General features: G+C 39.5%; 1 protein-coding gene across 1 annotated transcript in view; it reads right to left on the bottom strand.

The window, feature by feature from the left end:
* PTPN14 (protein tyrosine phosphatase, non-receptor type 14) overlaps nt 1-19,960 on the bottom strand; it is a 72,869-nt gene that overhangs the window by 27,327 nt on the left and 25,582 nt on the right. Inside the window, exons 3-7 of the mRNA XM_010576391.1 lie at nt 10,828-10,925; nt 8,524-8,591; nt 5,590-5,660; nt 3,731-3,818; nt 1,191-1,279 (exon numbers count right to left, since the gene is read on the bottom strand). Coding sequence (XP_010574693.1) covers nt 1,191-1,279; nt 3,731-3,818; nt 5,590-5,660; nt 8,524-8,591; nt 10,828-10,925 — 414 coding nt within the window. The remainder of the gene's footprint in view (nt 1-1,190; nt 1,280-3,730; nt 3,819-5,589; nt 5,661-8,523; nt 8,592-10,827; nt 10,926-19,960) is intronic.

Genomic DNA, 19,960 nt, shown 5'->3' with positions numbered 1-19,960 from the left:
TGCATACCATGTTAATACTCTGGTTTTATTATGTTTGCAATCTTTTTTTTGCAAGTAATTGTCAGGTTACCCAAGATCAGAGTTATAATCTTCTTACAAATAGCTGACAGACATTTGCGTACATTGCATGCAATCCATGGGGATGGAAAGGACTTGTTTGTTCTGTTTGCAGCATGCATTCCTCTTCATGTCATGGCAGGATGCTTGAAGAACGTATTTCCAAAGAATAAGGATCCCAGAACCAACTATCATTTCTACATGTAAAGAAACTTCTTGCTTTTGTCACCTGGCACAGTTAAAGGATTATCTAATTTATTCTCAAAACTAAATATGCAAAACATCAGCTCTGTGGAAAAAGGAGCCCTAACATTTTTTAAGATGACCACTGAAAGCCCTTTTAAGGCAAAAACCCCCAACATTCCAGCTCAAGTCTGATACAAGCCTCAGCTACCAACTAAAAATTAGTGCACCTCATAAACCACAATTTTTTGGCTTCACAAATGTTCGTATTCTACTAACAGGGACTAGCAAAAATTTACTTCAAGTTAACACCAACAGTAATGGAAATACCCACCAGAACAGTAGCAAAGAAGAATGAGTGAAACCCTGGCCTCCCCGGAATCATGGAGATTTCTAGCAACATTTTCATAGAGAACAAACTTTTATAAGAAGTAACAAAACTCACAAAAGAAAGTTAACGGAAAAGTTTTAAGTGATTCTTAACAACCAAAATAAACAGCAGAACAAACAAACACATGACAAAGCCAGGATTTTCAAAATTACGGAATGAGAAAGGTCAGCTTTTTTTTTTTTTTAGTGAGGCACCTAAATATGGCAACCAGATTTTCAAAAATGTTGGCTGACAACCATGAGGTTTCACAGATTTGCATTCAGAAGCATCGAAGAAGCAGACATAAAGGCAAGAAAAGAAAAAGGATCAAAGCCTTGTAAGTAGAACAAGATACATGACAGACAACTATCTTTCTTGCCATCAAACCCATTCAGACATCAGAAATTATTCTTTATTGCATTTCTTATGGCCAAGAGACCAATCCAGAAAACAGCGAGGTGACTACTCCTTAGTTAGAGGATTGGCACTACTGAAGTCACATATATAAGTAAGGAAAAACCCCCACACATGGAGCTCTGAATAGAAACTCGCTTTAAATACAGAAGACCCTAGTTTTTACCTATAAATCACAGTTGTCCTTCCAATTCTGTTTTTTATGAAGATTCCCATAAAGAAAATACCGAGGTGTATGTCATTTCCATGATTATCCTGCAGAGAAAGGATAATATATGTAGTTTAATAAAGAAACTGGCCAATACATGCATATGAATGCATGCTGAACTACCAAACAGAAGCCCTTCTTCAGGATGAATGCAGGACTAACTCTTGACTAACCTATACTGTACTGCTCATCAGACTCTTGATTTTCATTATTTCAACACAGTTAGCACTTAACTAGATTCATTCTGTTGATTAGTGAAACCAGATGAAGTGTAAATGAGCCCAAGGCTCTCCTCTATCAAATAACATGCACACCACATTCCCCATCATTGTGATTTTAGCTGTTGAGTCCGTACGACTACCAAAAGCAATAGGCCTCTTTCACATTTCTCCAGTATTTCTCCAGTCATCTGTTAAAACATGTAGAGATTTCAGAAAACCACACCTGGAGATGGAATCCTCCTCAAAGACTATACCCTTCACACTTCCTCCTTCAAGTACTCCGTGTAGAAGTTCACAGCATGTCACCTTAAAAAGTACTTGTATCTCTGTACAGATACATCCTCCATTGTTTTTCAATTATTGGGTTAAATATTAATCTGCATGCAACACAGCATCCACTGTTCTTGCACTGTTTTTCAGAAGTTCTGTTGGTTTTGTGCCTACCTATGTCTCCTCGCAGGCTCCTGTTTGAAAACCATGTGCTCCTGTTCCATTTTGCAATCAACTGTTTTCTTAAAAATGCTTTTTCTTTTTTGCTACAAAAGCTTATGCTGTTGACAAAGAGGTTTTTCTACATTTATCAACAAAACCAACTCCTCCTCAGCTGCATATATAGCAATTGATTCACACTTTAAAGTGGTAAATAAAAATCATGCTAACACAAAGAGTGTGGTTAAAAAGAATTGCTAGAAGAAAGGATATGAGAGAAGTTAATGCACTATGCATGAGCAAATTCTAGAAACCATCAGGCGCCCCTGCATTTTAATAGATCAGATTAGAGCTGTTCTCCTGGCCTTGCTGTACTTGATCCCCTAAGGCAACAATGGAGTATCTGCACCTGTTTCTAAGTGTTAGGCCTTTTGCAAACAAGTGATGGATGCCAATTTTCAAGCCCCAGCCTATGCACTGATTTTCAATGCCACATATGCCAGCATTCTTCCACATATACTACAAGTCAGCAGAGGTCCTACGGCTGACAGTCTTCAGTTTAGTCTGATTAGAGGCCTACACGTTCCTCTGCCTTGTCCCAGAGGCAGCTTTAGAAGGCAAAGAGATTAGGAAAATGTTGGGGAAAACGTATGTATTTGTACACTTATACATGTGTGCATCTGTATACACACAAATATCTATATAGAAGGAAAGAGAAACGTATTTCTAACAGGGTTTTCTGACAAGAACAAAAGAGAAATCTTTCATTTCCCCCTTTGAATGCAGTTCCATTCGTCTACAAAGCCAGCACGCTGCTCTTTGGTACCAGGGTAACACCTTCCTGCAATTTTGCAGGGCACCCAGTCCACTCTTCATGCTTATCTTAATGACATACAATATCTAATGACAATTCCAACAGAGAAATCCTTTGCAGCAGCATGCAGCATTAATCTGAATTAATTCGAAGAAAACATTGATTTCATTCACTGTCAATAAACATTCCATAATTTTTGTTGTTGGGTAGGAGGTTTTTTTGCCATTCAGCTCCTCCCCTCCAGGCCAGTTTTGAGACTGGCCAAAGGATCAATTTTGACTTCAGCAGAAAGGTTTTTTTTGTTTAGTGTGTGGTTTTCTTTGTTTGGTTTGGTTTTAAATTCCAAGTCATCTTTAACTAGCAGAAAAATTGCTAGCAGTACACCACTTACGGTGGCTGGGTTGGTCAGCAAAGAGAAACGGGTCATGTTGTTAACAGCAGTTTTCTGTTTCTCAGCACAACTTTATCATGGTGGCATGTGCTCCGTAAGGCCAGACAGACCATTCAGGGCAGAAAGGGGCTTCCAGTGAAGGGAAAGCGACTACAAATGCAGAATAAACCTTGAAACCTCCTCTCAGTTTTAAATGTGTGGAGGACCTGTGTGCACATGTAAGAAACTAAGGAAAGGTAAAGTTAATGCTTGGTAAATAGCAACTGAGAAAGACATGAAAAGGTCTTATCTTCCTATCCTGTTAAAGATGACCAGAGCTGAGCTTCATTTGCCCCAGCCACTCTCCCTCAGACAGCACCCGAAGAAAAGCAAGGAGCAACTCTGCTTCCCAAGCGAGCAGGCGCTAGCACACAGCAACCTCTTCTGTGAAAAGGTTTTTGGTGGATGAGAAGTAATGCTACAGGCCTAAGATACCCTCATGCTGCAATGTCCATTCAAGCTACCAGCAGTCATTTCACTCTCCAGAACAGTGAAACAAGTCCTGTCTCTTTTGGACAAACACAGCTTGCGTGCATTCCAAAGGTCGCTGCAGACTTCTGCATCATTTGATTCAGAGGTTCCTTTATAATATACACTAACATACCTTCACAGGGAAAATTTCCTGTCCAAACCCATCAAGGCGTTCCACTTCATTGATGTACATTAGCTCAGCCTCTGCTGCTGTAATGCCACTGCAATTAGAGTAACAAAAGGCAGCAAATGGTTCAATATTCTATGCACACAAGAAATACTAGTGAAAAGATAGGAGATTCACAAACCACTGTAGAAGACACTCTGGAGACACTGCCTAGAAATGCACAACACAGAACTAACTTTCAACATGAGGATCATAATGAGCAAGGGGAGGAATTTTACTAAATGTTGCTAAGGTAAGGTACAAAGCACACTTTAAATTACAGGAGGAACAAACTTAACTGATCGTATTACTCAGTTTCTTCTGTACACATCAAATATTTCCAGGCTTTATTAAATCATCAGGCCATTGCATCAGGCTGTGCCTAGTTTTGGATGGCCAATTTGAGCCATGTGGGTCCTAATTTGCAAAAATAGTATACAAATCCACTGAAGTTTCTTAAAATTACTTAAAAGGGAAGACCTACATTTTCAAGTTGGCTGTTCAACAACATGGGCGCTAAATCCAAACGTTGAGCAGATTCTCTTTCATAATAGAGAACAAACCAGCTGAAAACTTTTACACACGTGTCTACACATGCTCCTGTCACAGCTCAGGAATTCAGACAGATTTCAGTTCTCAAAAGCAGGTCAGAATAGATTGCACGTTGCTCCAAAAGAAGGCCACTATTAATGTTTCTCCTCTTTGCTCCTCCTTACCACAGCTTACAAACAGAGATATAGGAACCAGACAAATACTTGGGAGAAAGAGGGAGAGAAAGGAGGTGGAATGTGATATACCTGCTGAAGTGAGGATAAGTATTTGTCCTTTGTGTTGCAGAAATAGCACTCAAGAGCACAGCAGGGGAAGGAAATCTTTCCTTTCAAGTCTATGAGTTAACCAAGATCACATAAGCAGCCCATGGGGGAGAGAGAACAACAGAACCAGGCCTGTTCATGGCCAGCTTGGAAGCTAACCCTTTGGTTGCATCAAAGGCCCAAGCTTTCATTGAACCTCAGACTGAGAATGGTCTTAGACTCAGAGGCTGGTATTTACCCCTTTAGAACTATTTTCTGCCATATAATGGGGAGTGCTGCACCCTTCATATAATATTCCTATTGCATTTCATGTAATAAAGCTTTAAATGCAAATTCATAATATAACACAAAAGATATTTCCAATGACGTATAGGCACTGCCATTTTTCTAAGAACAGCACTCTACAGGTTTGAATACTTCCACCACCAAAACACCTAGATGACATGTAAGGAGGCTTCTTTCAAAGAAGGTATTTGTACTGAAGCACTAATACATACACTACTAGCTCATTACCTAGTAACACCGTATTGTATCTTTTCCACCACGAGACTTAAGACCCAACTCCTGGTATTTTCATTTCCATTACACTGAAAGCATGTGTTTCCCCCTCTCTCTTGAAAGGGGGAAAACCCTCGGACAGACCCTTGGACCACCCCTGATCAAGTCACAGGGTCTTTCACCATCAGGATTTAAATGAAACCAAGAAGAGAAAGAAGTCAACTACAGAGTGCAAGTAGTGTTACACATGCTCATTAAACCTTATGGTGCAAATGCTCATTTATTTGGGATTAAGTTCCTCGGCCATTTTGTGTTCACAAGAGGCAGATAATCTTTTGTAATAGGCTAATTAAAAATCCCGTGAGACATAGCATAATAGTAACACGAACATAGGCTAGTTTACCACTGCCAGAAAAGCATGGGGAGGAAGGGAAGTACTAGGAGGATGATGACAATAGAAAAATAATAAATAATAAAAAAAAAAAAATCCAAACCTTAACACGTCAGGCTCACCTGTGAGTTCGGTGTTCCTGAGCAACCTTTTGAGTCAGCTCCTCCAGGACAGCTTCATCCTGGGTCCACTCCTGTAAGAATATGAAGTAGAATCGAAAACTAGTCATCCAAAGAGAGATACAACAAAATGCAAGACAGGAATTATGACGGCAGATGTTTCAGGATTGTTTCCTGTTTACGCTCTTCCAGGTAGTTACAGAGAGAGGACCTACCACCAACTACATTGAAAACTCAGAGCACCGGATGCTGAAAACATGTGAGAAGAACATGAGTGTCTGATTTTTTTAATATCTTTTTGGGGGAGGGTAAAAAGATACTGTTAAAAATAGGGCTAAGGTGCTTATTATTCTAAAATAGAGAACAAAGTATAGAGCACGGATAAGGGATCTTTTTTTCAATAAGGACTAAACAAGTCTTTAAAAACACTTGGAAGTCTACAAATGAATATACACCTTTTAAAACAGCCCCAAATAATGCACAGACCATGGAAAATGAACTCATGGGTATCTTCTGTCCTGCAACCTACAGGTACTCCCTTCCCCATGTTAAAAGGGATTCAAAGTTTTGCTACCTCTTCAAATATGTAATAAAATGTACTTTATGTTTGCAACACATTTCTGAACAGACATTTTTGTCTTCTGCAAATTTAATAATGTGTGGTAGAAACAATTCTGAAATAATTGGGAGCAAGTTAATAAAGGAAGTCTGCTCATAAATTCAAGGCAAAAAAAGGAAGCTGAAAAACTTTCTTACAAAACCTCAAAGTTCTTATTTTTATTTTAAAAAGCCTTAAGGCTGCATGTAATGTACTTAAATACACTGCCTGTTTCTTGCTCAATGGGGCCCTCCCTCTGATACTTGCTTCTGCCACAAAAAAATGTGAAAGTGGTAACGTGCTAATGAAAAATGGCATGGTACATGCCTATGCACAGCTACACACCTGTGGGGTGTACTGTGTACATAACTTTGTTCTTTTCACTGCTGAAGAAATGCCATTTGACACACATTGTAGCCTCACAAGATCAAACAGTACAAACGTAGCTGCCCCTCCCTCATCCACCAGCTCACTTCACTAATGAATTTATAGCAATGTTCTCTTTGGAGGCTCTTTCTATGCCCAAGATTCACCCAAATCCTCCCACTTGCTTCAGGACTAGTTTATAATCTGCAGCACTTAGCAACTGTCACTGAACTTGCAGTGAAATATTTACTATTATGTTATCCACTCCTCCCCAGAAGAGCAGAGACAAGTAAAGAAATGTCTAGAGAAACAGTTGATTTAAGAATAGGCTTCTGAAGACTGTAGGAAGCAGACACTTTGCTGATCTTGTTAAATTTAGCAATAGTAGCATGGACCAAAGGCAAGATACCACAAAGTGAGCACATGCAAAACAGAAGAGAGCTGACCACAACACGATGTAGGCAGCTGACTCAAAAATGGAGGTTCTAGGAGATGGGCCCAAAGAGTAAAATGCTGAACCACATAGAAATTAACCACCTTAAAGCTCATCTAGAGGCCTAAACCCTCCCCTATTTTTTTTCTGAATAGAAAAATAGTATCAATATATTGAAAGAACTTTGCAGAAGTTCAGTAATCTACAAAGTGCCAGCTTGACAACGCATTTCTCTGTTTATATTTGCAGCCATCTTCTTTCCCACTTAGGCTATCTTACACAACTTCATAAGCCATCAACTATGCACACGATCATCAATTACTTATTAATAGGTGACGGCAGCCTACCAAAGAAATCCTGCTCCACTAGTCAGGCTAACAGAAGTTTCTTAGTGAAAGGTCAATACTGAAGCCACATTCTAGCTATACAAGGCATATTCAGATCTCTATACATTAATTCCCCTTCTTCCTGCTGACTCTCTTTTTCAAGCGGTATTGAACTCTGTCTACCAGCTCAAAATTGCACTTTCACTTCAAGATAATGTGCAGCTGTCACCTTTTTGGACTTGAGAATGGACTATCCTCTGCAGTTTCTGTACAAAGAGCACCAGTAAATGAGATGAAATGCGTCTGGAAGTGCGTTTCCCAAGCCTTCAAATTACAGCGAGATGAATCATTCTCCCTCTACCGCTCCACTAATTGCAGAGGGAAACCAGATGCTTTAACTTCTAGGCAGCTACACTCCGGGCATGGGAACCCCACCCCACTTCCAAATTTTTTTTCCAGTTAGAAAGAATTCCATGATCCTTCACATTTTATGAAGCTTACACTCAAGATTTGTGCTGATGGACTTGTTCATCCAAGATAAAGCCAGCCTCAACCTCAGCAGGCTTTTTTTTTCCCCCTCCTCTATGCCATCCTCTCAGAAAGGCTCAGTGTCATGGACTGCACGAGCTCGGCATTTGTCACCAGAGTTTCTAACATTGTTGGTGACCTACAACACTTCCCTCAGCATTCAAGTTATTCGCTAGTTTCCAATGTAAATTTAAAACAAATTTACAGCACAGTCCCTGGAGAACATTTTGAGATGACCTGATTCACGCTTCACTTCAGTCTAATAGTCAGTTGATGTAAATTCACGTTCTCTTGAGGAAAGGCTGCATGATTTGTCCTGTGACATCACATTTACTACATCAGCAGCCCTCATATCCCCTTGTTATGCCATGTTATTAATACTGCAGTACTGCTAATATACACCTTTTTAAAAGCTACAAATTCTTTTTTTGATTCAAAGAAGTACATTTCTTTTGTTGACACCTATTCCTACTGGGGGCTTAACAGGAACTGAAGAAGGGTGGAATTTCCACAGCATATATTCATTCAGATACAATCAAGTATATTGCAAGTTTTGTGGAGCAAAGTTTATTTCCACTATTAATAGTTCAGCACTAGTGCTTTTACTCTGTTATCAACAAGGCCATCACTGAGGCATGGAGAAATTATTCATAAGAGACCACAAAAGAGGGGGAGAAGGAACTCACCATAGGAAACAAGACATACTCTCGGAGGAAGTCATGAGATTCAAACTGATTATAGTCTCCAAAATCCGCTGGAAAAAACAACACAATTACTCATTTTAGCACTTTCCACACATGTTAAGACCACACTCGACCTTTGCACAGATGCTTAATTTCAAGTGGGTGAGTCCTCTCTGAAGCCACAACCCAGCACAAAGATTTCTGCTTGTACTTTAGCTTTTAACATGGAGGTCTGAAAATAAGTGTTATTACCACAGATCAAATAACAGCCAACAAGTAATTTCTCTCTTTTGATCTGTAATATTATGATCATTTGCAATGCTTAATCATCAGGAGTGCAAGAGTTTCTTTTTCTGTAGCCTTCATGAATTAATACCACCATCTAACAAGGCTGGGATTGCTCAGCCTCTTTAAAAATGGTGCACACTTTTACTTCTCCAATGTTTCCAGACCAGGCAAAAAAAAAAAAAAAATTAACCTATCTCTGCTACAATTCTACACAATTGTACAAGAGATGCTTAATTTTACAGCCTGGGAGGTTAAAATCCACGAGACAATTCTATTAAAGATTGTCAACAACCAGCATGGTTTGGGGTGGGGAGGGAAGGTCTTATCCTTCTGCAGCCAATATTAACAGTACAGGCATTGTGTCAGTTTAACTGACTGGCCCACACCTTTCTACTTGCTTTTCTACTTCTTCTACATCTCTTTAAGAGGTACTCATCTCCATGCTCATATTCATTCATATATTGGGCTGAGGATTCTTGTCTAAATGTCCTTGAAACTGTGGAGTTTTGAAAATGCTTCCTAAAGGCTAAACTACGTTAAAAAATACAAAACAAAGCCTATATTTATCTATCTGTTAAATACACAACAGCTTATATCAAAAGAATGTCTTGCTAGGAGGATTTTATTTTATATTAATTGAACTGGATGAAACGCCATCTACAAGATTCTTATGTTATAGAAGTTGGAAATCCCCACCATAAATCATATTATCTAAACATTCTTCCAAAGCTTCTAGACAATTTCACATATTGCAGGATGCCAAAAATGCAGTTTCATTTTGTTTTCACCTCAGAGTTATGTTTTAACATAAACAGAAAGAAATCAAAATGGACATGAAACAGAGTCTGTAAGTTTAAAAGAAATGAGTATTTCAAATATCTTTCGCTGCATCACATGCAAAGGACAAAGGGAGTAATACAAGGTCAGGAACAAAGCAAACAAGATTAGGTGCAGCATTTTGATGCAATGGTCTCTGAAATGTAGTAGAATATGTAGAAAAGTCAGAATAAAAGTGATTACTTCAAACTGATTACAAAGAGTGACTCACTCTCAAAATTAGGAAAAAAGCTTGAAAACACTGGACCAGTGACATAGTCAGCATTTATTTAGCCCTAACTTACAGGCTAGAAAAACTTCATTTACTTAAATTGCAAGATTCAGTATGGAATTTTATACATATGTTTTCCTTCATTCATAAAACATTTCAAGATTTGTCAGGAAACATTTTTTCTTCAATTTTTAACCAAGATACTAAAACAGAATTTCTACTGCCCTAAGAAAGATCATAATAGCATTACTCTCCACTGAACCTTTAATTTTCAAGAATCAGATCTTCATGTTTGCTGTTTATGTATATGCTTCCCCCTTCCATCTCATGAGGGGACATGCGCAGAGCATGATTGCTGAAACTCTGCCTTCGGTTCTCAAAGTCAGTCATGGATAGACTGAAACATACTTTCTCCAAATATAGGGCTTCTTCCTCTGTCCATATACGCTATATGATCCCACTTTTACTGATGTCCTTAGGAGGCTCAGAATAAAAATCACATTGTAAGAAGTAGTTTATTATTAATTTATAACTCAAATAACAATTATGGCCATGTGTTCTTTCATACTTCAGATAGCACTATACAGCAAAACGAGTTTTTAATTAAAGGCAAAATTAAAGCTGCTGCTATGCTCTTTGATGTAATTGCATTTCAAACCAGAGAACGTGAAGCAAATTCATTACTGCAAAGTACCCCGTGGTTGGGGTTGGAAGAACTGGAGTTTTGTTCAGACTCACTTACAGGGATTTTAGAAATAGGAAAGTTGAACACTGTGATGTGGTCCATCACTCCCACCCTGAGGGTGTGAGTGTTTCATCAACAGCAATCTACCTATGCGCTTTCAAATCAATAGAAAACCCAGCTGTTGTGAGTAGGAGTCATATGAGGCCTTAGTTAGTGCCCAGACAACATATAGAACAAACCAAAAAAGCCAAGGTTGGAAAAGGGCTGTGAGGTCACATCATCTTACCTTGCACTGCCAAACCAGCTAGTCGAATTCCCTGCTCCAATGAAGAAAGTAATCGGCCATCAAGAACATCCTTTTTCACTTGTAGGTAATACTGATACCTAGAAACAGAAAAAGAGCACAAATTAGAACATCTATACATTGTACATTTTCTGCAGAACAAAAAGACTGCTGAAAGCAAGAAAAACTCACCACAAACATGTCAGGCTGTTAAACAGCAATCTGTACCTGGCTTCAGAAGTTCCACATTACGAAAACAAATCAATATGATCCCTACATGTGCAATGCTTCCAGGTGGATGAAAAGGAAAATAAAAAGTTCTAATCTGTGTTAACTAGACCACACAGAAGAAGGACATCTGCTGGGATTACTTCCTCCACAGATTTTGTAGAGGTTACTGAAGACCTTGCAATCACCAATACAAAAAGAGGCTGTTCCTTATTTCTTCTATTGTTTTTGCTCCAGTGTCAACATTTTGATAGAAGAAACAGAATTTTAGCAATATACTTTGGCCTACTGACATAACTTTAACTATGGCCCATATAAAAGTTTTTTAAATTGGCATCTCTTATCTGTAAGGATGATTTAGACACACAAATCAAGCAAAACCAGCTTCTAATATCATGCCCTTCCTGATCTGCAGTAACTAATCACAAGACAAACTATGTTGGTTTTAACCACAGCAACAGAACTCACACATTTCACCTTACATTTGCAATAGAGTAGATTAAGACAAACAAGAAGCTTTCCACAGAAAGCTTAACAAGCTACTGTCCCCATTTGTGCATCCCTCTCATCTGCTGAACTGGACCAGACCCACAGCAGAGTTGGTCAAAGCAGCAGGGATATATACCAGTCCCTCCAGCATATCAGGTTAAAGTCCAGTGGAGACAGCTTTTTTACACAGCTGAGTTACAGCGATAAAATGATCTCGCGTCCATCAGCTTAAACTTTTGGTGCAGACATATGTAACCTGTCCCAACTGAGATGAAACACAATTCCTTCTCAGCCGACACGCAACTCCTCATCAGGTCTGAGCCCAAAGGTAGAGGTAGTATACCAGTGTAGCCACAGTCCATATGTGCCTCAATGCACCCAATCCCCAGACCTGCTGATAGTAACCGATGCGCCTGGGTGACCAAAGTTAGGAAACCCCCCAAACCAGTAAAAAGGTTTCTCAGACTGTGACCAGATATGCCAAGCTGAACCAGGTTATGAGGTTACCGCGCCCTTCAGCTGTATGCCTGCTCACCCCCTAACACAAAGGGCATCCGCCTAAAGTGGCATGGATTTAAAAAATAATTGCTTGAGATAAACTGGGTTAGAAAGAAATGGTACACAAGCATGCCAGCCAGTCTCTGAGACCGCAATCTCTGCAAGGCAGACAGCAAAGAACGGTCAGAAAGACTCGGGGCAGTAAACTCCTAACTGGACTCGGCTGCAAACAGCACACCACATCTGACCTTACCTTCAAACCTTTGGGAATAGCAAAGAAACTGTTCTCATCTCAGTTAGAGTGTAAGTCACCTTCCCGGTCCCAACAGGAAAGGAGAACCACTGTAACATCACCCATGTTACAGGGACTGCACTGCCTTAACTATACTCACAAACGTTACTGTTGAATTCTCTGTGGAGGCATTAGAAAATACCTACGTGCTTCAAAACCAGCGTAACCTAAGACACGCTTTGAGGGCTATTAATCAAATGCAGCATTTTACATTTTTCTTCAGTTAACTTCCATCAGCGACGTGAGATGCAGTAACTTGCCACTAGACAGCACCAACGCTCTGACCAGACCCGCACTCTCAAGGCAGCAAGGTGTGGAGAGGCTGCAGGCACCGCAGGGCAGAGAAATCCTCTCAGGGAAGGAAGGCCTCTGCACGTATTCTTCACCTCTGAGAAGTTCCCTTCGGAGTTCACAGTTTTTACGTGTGCTTAAAAGGTAATTGTTGGGTTACTGGTTTTAGTAGTAAAAACTTCCTCTTCCCCTCTCTGCCCTACAAAAGGCAGAAGAACATTTTCAAACAGGAAAAAGATAATCTCATTTAAAATGCTTACATTTGGCTTTCACACAGCCTGATGAAGATTAAAACTTCAGGGGATTTTGAAATTTGACTGAGAAAGGCAGTGTAAAAAGCATACAGCTTCTCAGCCTGAGCCTTGTTCTTCAGCCCCAGGTTTCATACTTGCTCAGTCCAAGAGACGTATCAGCTTGTTTCTACTTCTTTGCAATGACTAAATCCCAGTTCTGAAAATACACACGCTTTCATACAAGCTTGACATAAGCTGCTTTATCAAGTATGCAGGTGACCAGTTGCTGAATCTGGTCTTCGAGACTTGTAAACCCAAAAGCAGGCTATTTATGTCAGTGCTACGTATACATGCATGAGTTAAATATTCTAGTTTAACGGAACAAATGTAAAATCCACATCTTCCATAAAGTTAGAGCTATTGTTAAACACAAAGTTAAGGACGACGTGAAAGTCAAAACAATGTAAAATCTTATAGTGACATCCTAGCTCTATAGAAGTCAAGAATGTCACCAGCTTTAGTGGAGCCATGATTTCAACCACAGTGCCCACAAAACTATATATAAACCATAGAAAGAATTATTTAGGTAAGCGTCATCAAAAATATGATGTCAATGCAGTTCCTGTAGTATCAAATATTACGACCAAGACTTTCAAAAGGAACAGTGATGTGGAGTTTTAATTGCAATTTTAGTTGCCAATACTTTTAGAAAAATTGTTTTAAGCCAGCAGTCAGCACCCACTTTATGAGAAAGATGCCTATTTACAGGTGTTTCACCCTGGTTGTCAAACAGATCACATTTAAAAATCTCAATAGGAATATTCTACAACATTATGGTACGGCATTGCATTTACTAACACTAGCAGAATAAAAGTTTAGGATTTATTATATATTGTAGATTGACACGCAGTAAGAGTTCAAAAGACGTATATAACTAGCTCTCTGACATTAACTAGTGTATCCATCAGGAAAAACCTCACGGAGAAAGTTGTCGCTTCTCACAGGCAAACACACTGAAAAGCAATCACCTGCTATGGCTCTGACACCTTTTTCAATGGAAGTGCCAATATAAACTGAAGAAGATTGAGGCAGAAACCTCTGGTCTGTACCAGCTTCATTTTCACCCCTGGACTGACAGTGACAAGGGTCACCCACCGAAGGTGTCCCCTAACATCTCCTCTCATTGCAGCCACATAAGGCACGAACTGGGACATCTCCTTTCACAAGGCACCAACCAACTGGAGCGGCTAATTCCACCGTCAAGGATGAGGAGGAGCATACCCCGGAGGAAGCTCTGCTGGAAGGCTCTAATAGCTCCACCAGCCACAGATTCATGGCTCAGCCGTGCTGCAAAACTGTGGTCAGGCTCCCTGCCCAGCCAACGGAGAGGAGAAATTGGCCTGTATTCCGTCAAGCATTTGAGGCTCCTCCATCTGAAATTATGTTAAATGCTGTTATTATGTCACTATGCTAGCTGAGACTGCTCTTTGTTCGCTTGGATTGCAAAAGTAGATCTATAATTTGAGGGAAATCAAACATTTTAAAAATGATTCAGCTATAGATGCACTGAGGAAAGCTGTTCCAGAAGAGCAGATAAAAACATGCATTTCATAAGCCTCCTATTAGGTGGTTTAGTTGGGAAAGCATACGGAAACTGAACAGAAGAGAAGTTTGCAATCTGCACCCCCAAATAATAAAAGGCAAGAAATTCAAAATTAAGACTTACAAAGCTTTAATCACAGAGCCATTCTGGCATACTAGGGGAGTGCAGGGCAGAAGAGACACCACCACAGCCAAGCTGAAATCTCTCACCTTCGTTGCTCATTTTGGGTTAAACATTTTTAGCAAAGCTGTTGTGTATTCAATACAATAAAGGCTACTACAGTTTGCCAGCCTGTAGCTAATTCCAAGGGGAATGGGAGTGGACAACAAGTCTGAACAAAGCCATAATTATAAGGATATAATTTCCCACAACTCTATTTAGCCAACACAGAAAACATTAAAAGTGTATTTGCATGTATTGCATCAAAAAGCACACTTTTTATAAAGTAAATAAGGTGCAACTGGACAACTATGAGATATCTGAACTCCAGAATCAACATCTGCAGAATCAACCCTTAGCAATCCATACTACATCAGAGGAAAAAAACCACAAATAGTATTAGTAAGCAGCAGATAAGGTTACTGGTTTAAAATTTAATTGTAACACCCAGATTCAGACTTGGCTACAGCTGCGTAAATGTAGAGAAACTCCATTTGCCCATACAATTCTGCATAGACCTCCCAAGATCAGGATTCGTGTTTGTTTCTCCTGTCACTTCAAAAAAGAACGTGGGTGTTTGTACAGTGTCACTGAATTCATTGTACCCTTCCATCAGCACTGTTTATCTGATGTATAACATCTGTTGCTGTTTTACATATGCAGAAAGCAACGCTAATTTTACTGATCTCCATTCTCTTCAATGACCAATGCTTCAGATACCACAAGCTATGCAGAACCTGACCCGATCAATAATGGAAGCGAGATCTTTGTACAGAAATTAAAGGATGGTTTACAAAACTAAGAATATGGGTTAGTTTTGCAGAGTAATTGCACTGGTGCACCGCATCTTCACAATTTTCCTACTAGTGACTTCCACAAAGAACCACAGGGCAAATACTTCATCAATAAACTACTCAATGTTATTGGACCCGGTAGCCTTGAGTAATCAAGCAGCACCCAACTCTGCTAGGAAATGTACCAGAACAAAACAAAAATGCTTATTGCCCCAGGGATTTACAAACTAAATATATATTTCGTACACATACATATATCTATATGTTCATACAAAAAGGTGACAGGATCAAGATAATAAGGTTCAATACTGTTTGAATGCTGTACTGTGATTGGTCTGGATTTTTGTTATTTTTCCCTGGTTTTACTTTCCTTCTCTGTACATCAGGGACAGGAAGGGTTTGGAATATACGCATTGTATCTAGTGCAGCAGGAAACACTTTTAAAAAAAATTTTTTTTTTTTTTTTTTAATCAGTCAGTGTGTTTTTCTGGAAATTTCAAGCCGGTATGAATAAATACATTACAGTTTCAATACCAACAAATATATACCTTGAATGTATCTGAAAATACACAAACCACTACAAAACATGTATTAGTTACCCAAGAGGTACAATGCCTTTAAAATAATTTCTAATGATGCAATTACTGGCATGACTAACTTCTTTATAACTCATTAGGTACCTTTTTGGCATTAAGCCTATCTATTGGATAACTGCATAGCTATGTAGTTCAACTTCTTCTCTGGAGGAAGAGAGAACTGCTTTACTGTTTCATTCTCCAAAATAACAAGTCTTTAAGACTCAAAGGAAAAACAGATTGGCGCACAAGTGGTTTAGCTCAAGACTTTCAGCTCTTTTCCAACTTCAAAACTAATTGCAATTTGAGTACAATATGAACTTCTAAAATTAGGAACACAATAAAAGTCTCATTGAATCACAACAACAGTCCAACTCAGCTCATTTGGGTTTATCTTAGTATGGTAATATACTTCTGAACAGAGACACTGCAATGTACACTTATGCAATAATCTGCCCACAGGGGAAGCAGTTTCTCCAGAACAGAGGCCTTTTATCGTTTACTAAAATTATTTTAAGCATTAACTTTGATATTGATGTGTCTCTTGTTCACCTCGTACCTTAAAATCTGCCATGATTTTGGCTTTGATACTATTTAGCAACAGGATTCCACGGATACCTATATACTATGTTTTAAAGAGAAACCCATTTTTTATTTTAAACACAGGGTGGTTCATGTGTTCTCAGCCTTTGAGTTAGATGAGCCAATGACTCTGCTGTTCAATGGGCAAAGGAACTAATTGATAATGACCAAAAGGTTATTTTTATTTATTTATCACATATTTGAGACAATCATAATAATACTTAACTCTTACTGGTTGCTTTTCTGGGAAAAACACACTTTAAATAGTACTAATGATCATTAGCCTTATTGTATAAATAGAGCATCAGTGGCACATGGCTGGTGAAGTTACTCATGTAAAGTTGGGCAGGAAACCAAGACAGATTTGGGAGATACAGGTTTTGTTCCCAAGTCTCAACCCAGAGTACTACTTATTAGATGCTGCTTATTTCATGTGGGTCACTCAATATACTACAAGAAAACTGACAGCAATCTTGGGACTGGATTTTATATGGCAAGAAAGGCAGGCAGGTAGACAAGACTGGTCTTTTCAGATACAACGTTCAGTATATTGGCAAAGACGCTGTTACGATTTCTGGGCTTGAGCATGCTGAAACACATTTTAGATGCAAGGATTCAATCAGCACATCTTAATCTAAAGGCACTTTAAAAAAAGAGGTACATACATTGATGATGTCATTATCAGTAACGCAGTGCTAAGACCTTGTCTTTGCCATTGTAAAAAAAACTTAGATAGTGTTGATAAACAGAACATCTCCAGCTTGCTCCTCTGGAATTTCATCAACTTCTCTCCCAGTGAAAGTCTGATGTTTCACAGTACTAGACAATAGCCATTTATCTGGGATTTGTGGTAGAATATAAAAAGCAACGGCTGTGCTTCCACTACTAAAGGGTAATATTTTTGGAAGGGTATTATTGAGAACAAGTCTACCACACCCTGTCACAGACCTTCAGAAAGATCAGCAGACTTGCCAGGAAAAAAAAAGGGAAGGAGACGAAAGAGCCTTTGTCACACATGCAGGAGGAAATTCCTTCAGAAGCTCAAACTGTCAATGCTAATAGTAAAAACACAGTCATACCAGTTTCTAGGGTAGGAACTCCTTGATCATAATAACCTTATAAGGTAGGTCAAGGTTAGCTTCAGGTAACTGAGAAATGAGGCTGTTCAAAAGCAGCATCCAACTGTCTACATCCTCGTTTCCTCCAGGAGCTGGATGGAAAACATGACTGAAACTAAAAATAAAATAAATGAAATACATGGAAAGATTTGTGTCATTCCTTTTCCCCTTCCTAATGAGACAGAACAATGCTGGGTTAGCATCATTTTCACACGTAGGACTGAAAACGGAGGACAGATCAAAATACAGTTCATATCACCTACTTCCACATCGCTCAATCTCTCTCTTCAAAAGCAACAGTTCATAGCTGAAGGGGAGAAAAGGGGATTTGGCTAAAACAGGCTAATTTCACAATGATGGTCACTTTCCATTTGTTTTGATATACAACTTGTGAGCATACCGACAAATAATACACAACCTCAATGACTGGCTTGCTCTACGAGCTGCAATGAGGCACACAATGCAAGGTAAGCTACCGCATCTGATCAGTTGTCGTGGTTTAACCCCAGCCAGCAACTAAGCACCACGCAGCCGCTCACTCACTCCCCCCACCCCATCCAGTGGGATGGGGGAGAAAACCGGGAAGAGAAGTAAAACTCGTGGGTTGAGATAAGAACGCTTTAATAGAACAGAAAAGAAGAAACTAATAATGATAATGACGACAGTAATAATAAAAGGATTGGAACGTATAAATGATGCGCAGTGCAATTGCTCACCACCCGCCGATCGACACCCAGTTAGTCCCTGAGCAGCGATTCCCTCCGCCCCCACTCCCCCCAGTTTATATACTGGGCATGACATCACATGGTATGGAATACCCCTTTGGCCACTTTGGGCCAGCTGCCCTGGCTGTGTCCTGTGCCAACTTCTTGTGCCCCTCCAGCCTTCTCGCTGGCTGGGCTTGAGAAGCTGAAAAATCCTTGACTTTAGACTAAACACTACTGAGCAACAACTAAAAACATCAGTGTGTTATCAACATTCTTCTCATACTGAACTCAGAACATAGCACTGTACCAGCTACTAGGAAGACAATTAACTCTATCCGAGCTGAAATCAGGACACCAGTGAAGTTCCTACCAAAGGCCAATGTTTTCCAAAGGTTAAGGTCCAGCTACGCAGTCAACTCCTGGCTAAGGATACTAGAATGGGAAAACCTTTGAGCACCTAAAACCAGCCTGATCAGAATTTTGCACTGCTTAGTTGTTGTTTACCACTGCTATCTCATCAGTTTACTACTAAAAAGTTGTTCATTTGTATGCATTCCCTGAAAGACAGTCTATTAAAATTTCAGATCTCCACCTCCACCAATTCTTTACACAGCTGGCAGGAGATTTCAAATATAAATGCAAAGTATGAGCACTTTAGGAACAATAAGCTTTTTTCCTGGCATGAATCAGTCAATGAGGTCAAATTTCTGTAGGAAAATTGAGCATTCAAAAAAGAAAAGAATATACGCATTGCAAATGGACAAGGGACCGTTTAGGAAGGTAACACACGCTTTATAACCTCTCATGTATAAACAGCTGCTTCCATATAGCCTGGTATCAAAGTGTTGTGGCTCTTTGGTGTCCAGTATTAAATGGATGGTGAGTGAAACCCTTAGCAGTTAGACAGGAGATAACAGCATCACACTCAGCATTCTCATCGGCAGCAAAAGACTGAGCTTGGATTGTAAAGGAGTGCTCCGCTAGTGTTTTTCTTTTCCTGCCATTTCTGATGGGCCACAAGCACGGACATGCACCCAGGCCTTGTTGCAGCCCGCAGACATGACACAAGCCTTCCAAAACACGCACTCCTTCTGCAAGAGGCTTAGCCAGCAGATGCAGCTTTACAGTATCCACCAATCTCTATATTTAAAAAGGAACCCCCAACCACAACAGGTCCATCCTCTGTACTTGTACTTTTTGTTAAGAGTGATTATACTTTTTGGATACTTCAAGTTCAAATAAACCTGCAAACACAAAGTTAAACCTTAAATAAAAAGGCCAGTAATGGCATGCTTTAGCAAGAAAGGAAGGCATGCCACAACCTGATCCTGATTTTCTGCCCTTGAACTCTTGAATTAATTACAACAAATTACAGGGAGCCCCACTACAATTTATAAGCACAATAAACTCCCTTACAACCACCTATAATTTTATCAGAGTTAATCCAAATACCTGAAGAATTTTACAGTACAAAACTCCAATATGCCTTTTAGCGTTAAAAAAAAAAAGGGGGGGGGGGGGAGGAAACGAAATTTTCCTTTTTCAGGACACTTCATTTCGAGCAACG

Source organism: Haliaeetus leucocephalus, unplaced genomic scaffold, assembly GCF_000737465.1.
Source record: "Haliaeetus leucocephalus isolate CR32 unplaced genomic scaffold, Haliaeetus_leucocephalus-4.0 Scaffold526, whole genome shotgun sequence".
Taxonomy (NCBI): domain Eukaryota; kingdom Metazoa; phylum Chordata; class Aves; order Accipitriformes; family Accipitridae; genus Haliaeetus; species Haliaeetus leucocephalus.
This window is presented reverse-complemented; position numbering and strand designations above follow the sequence as displayed.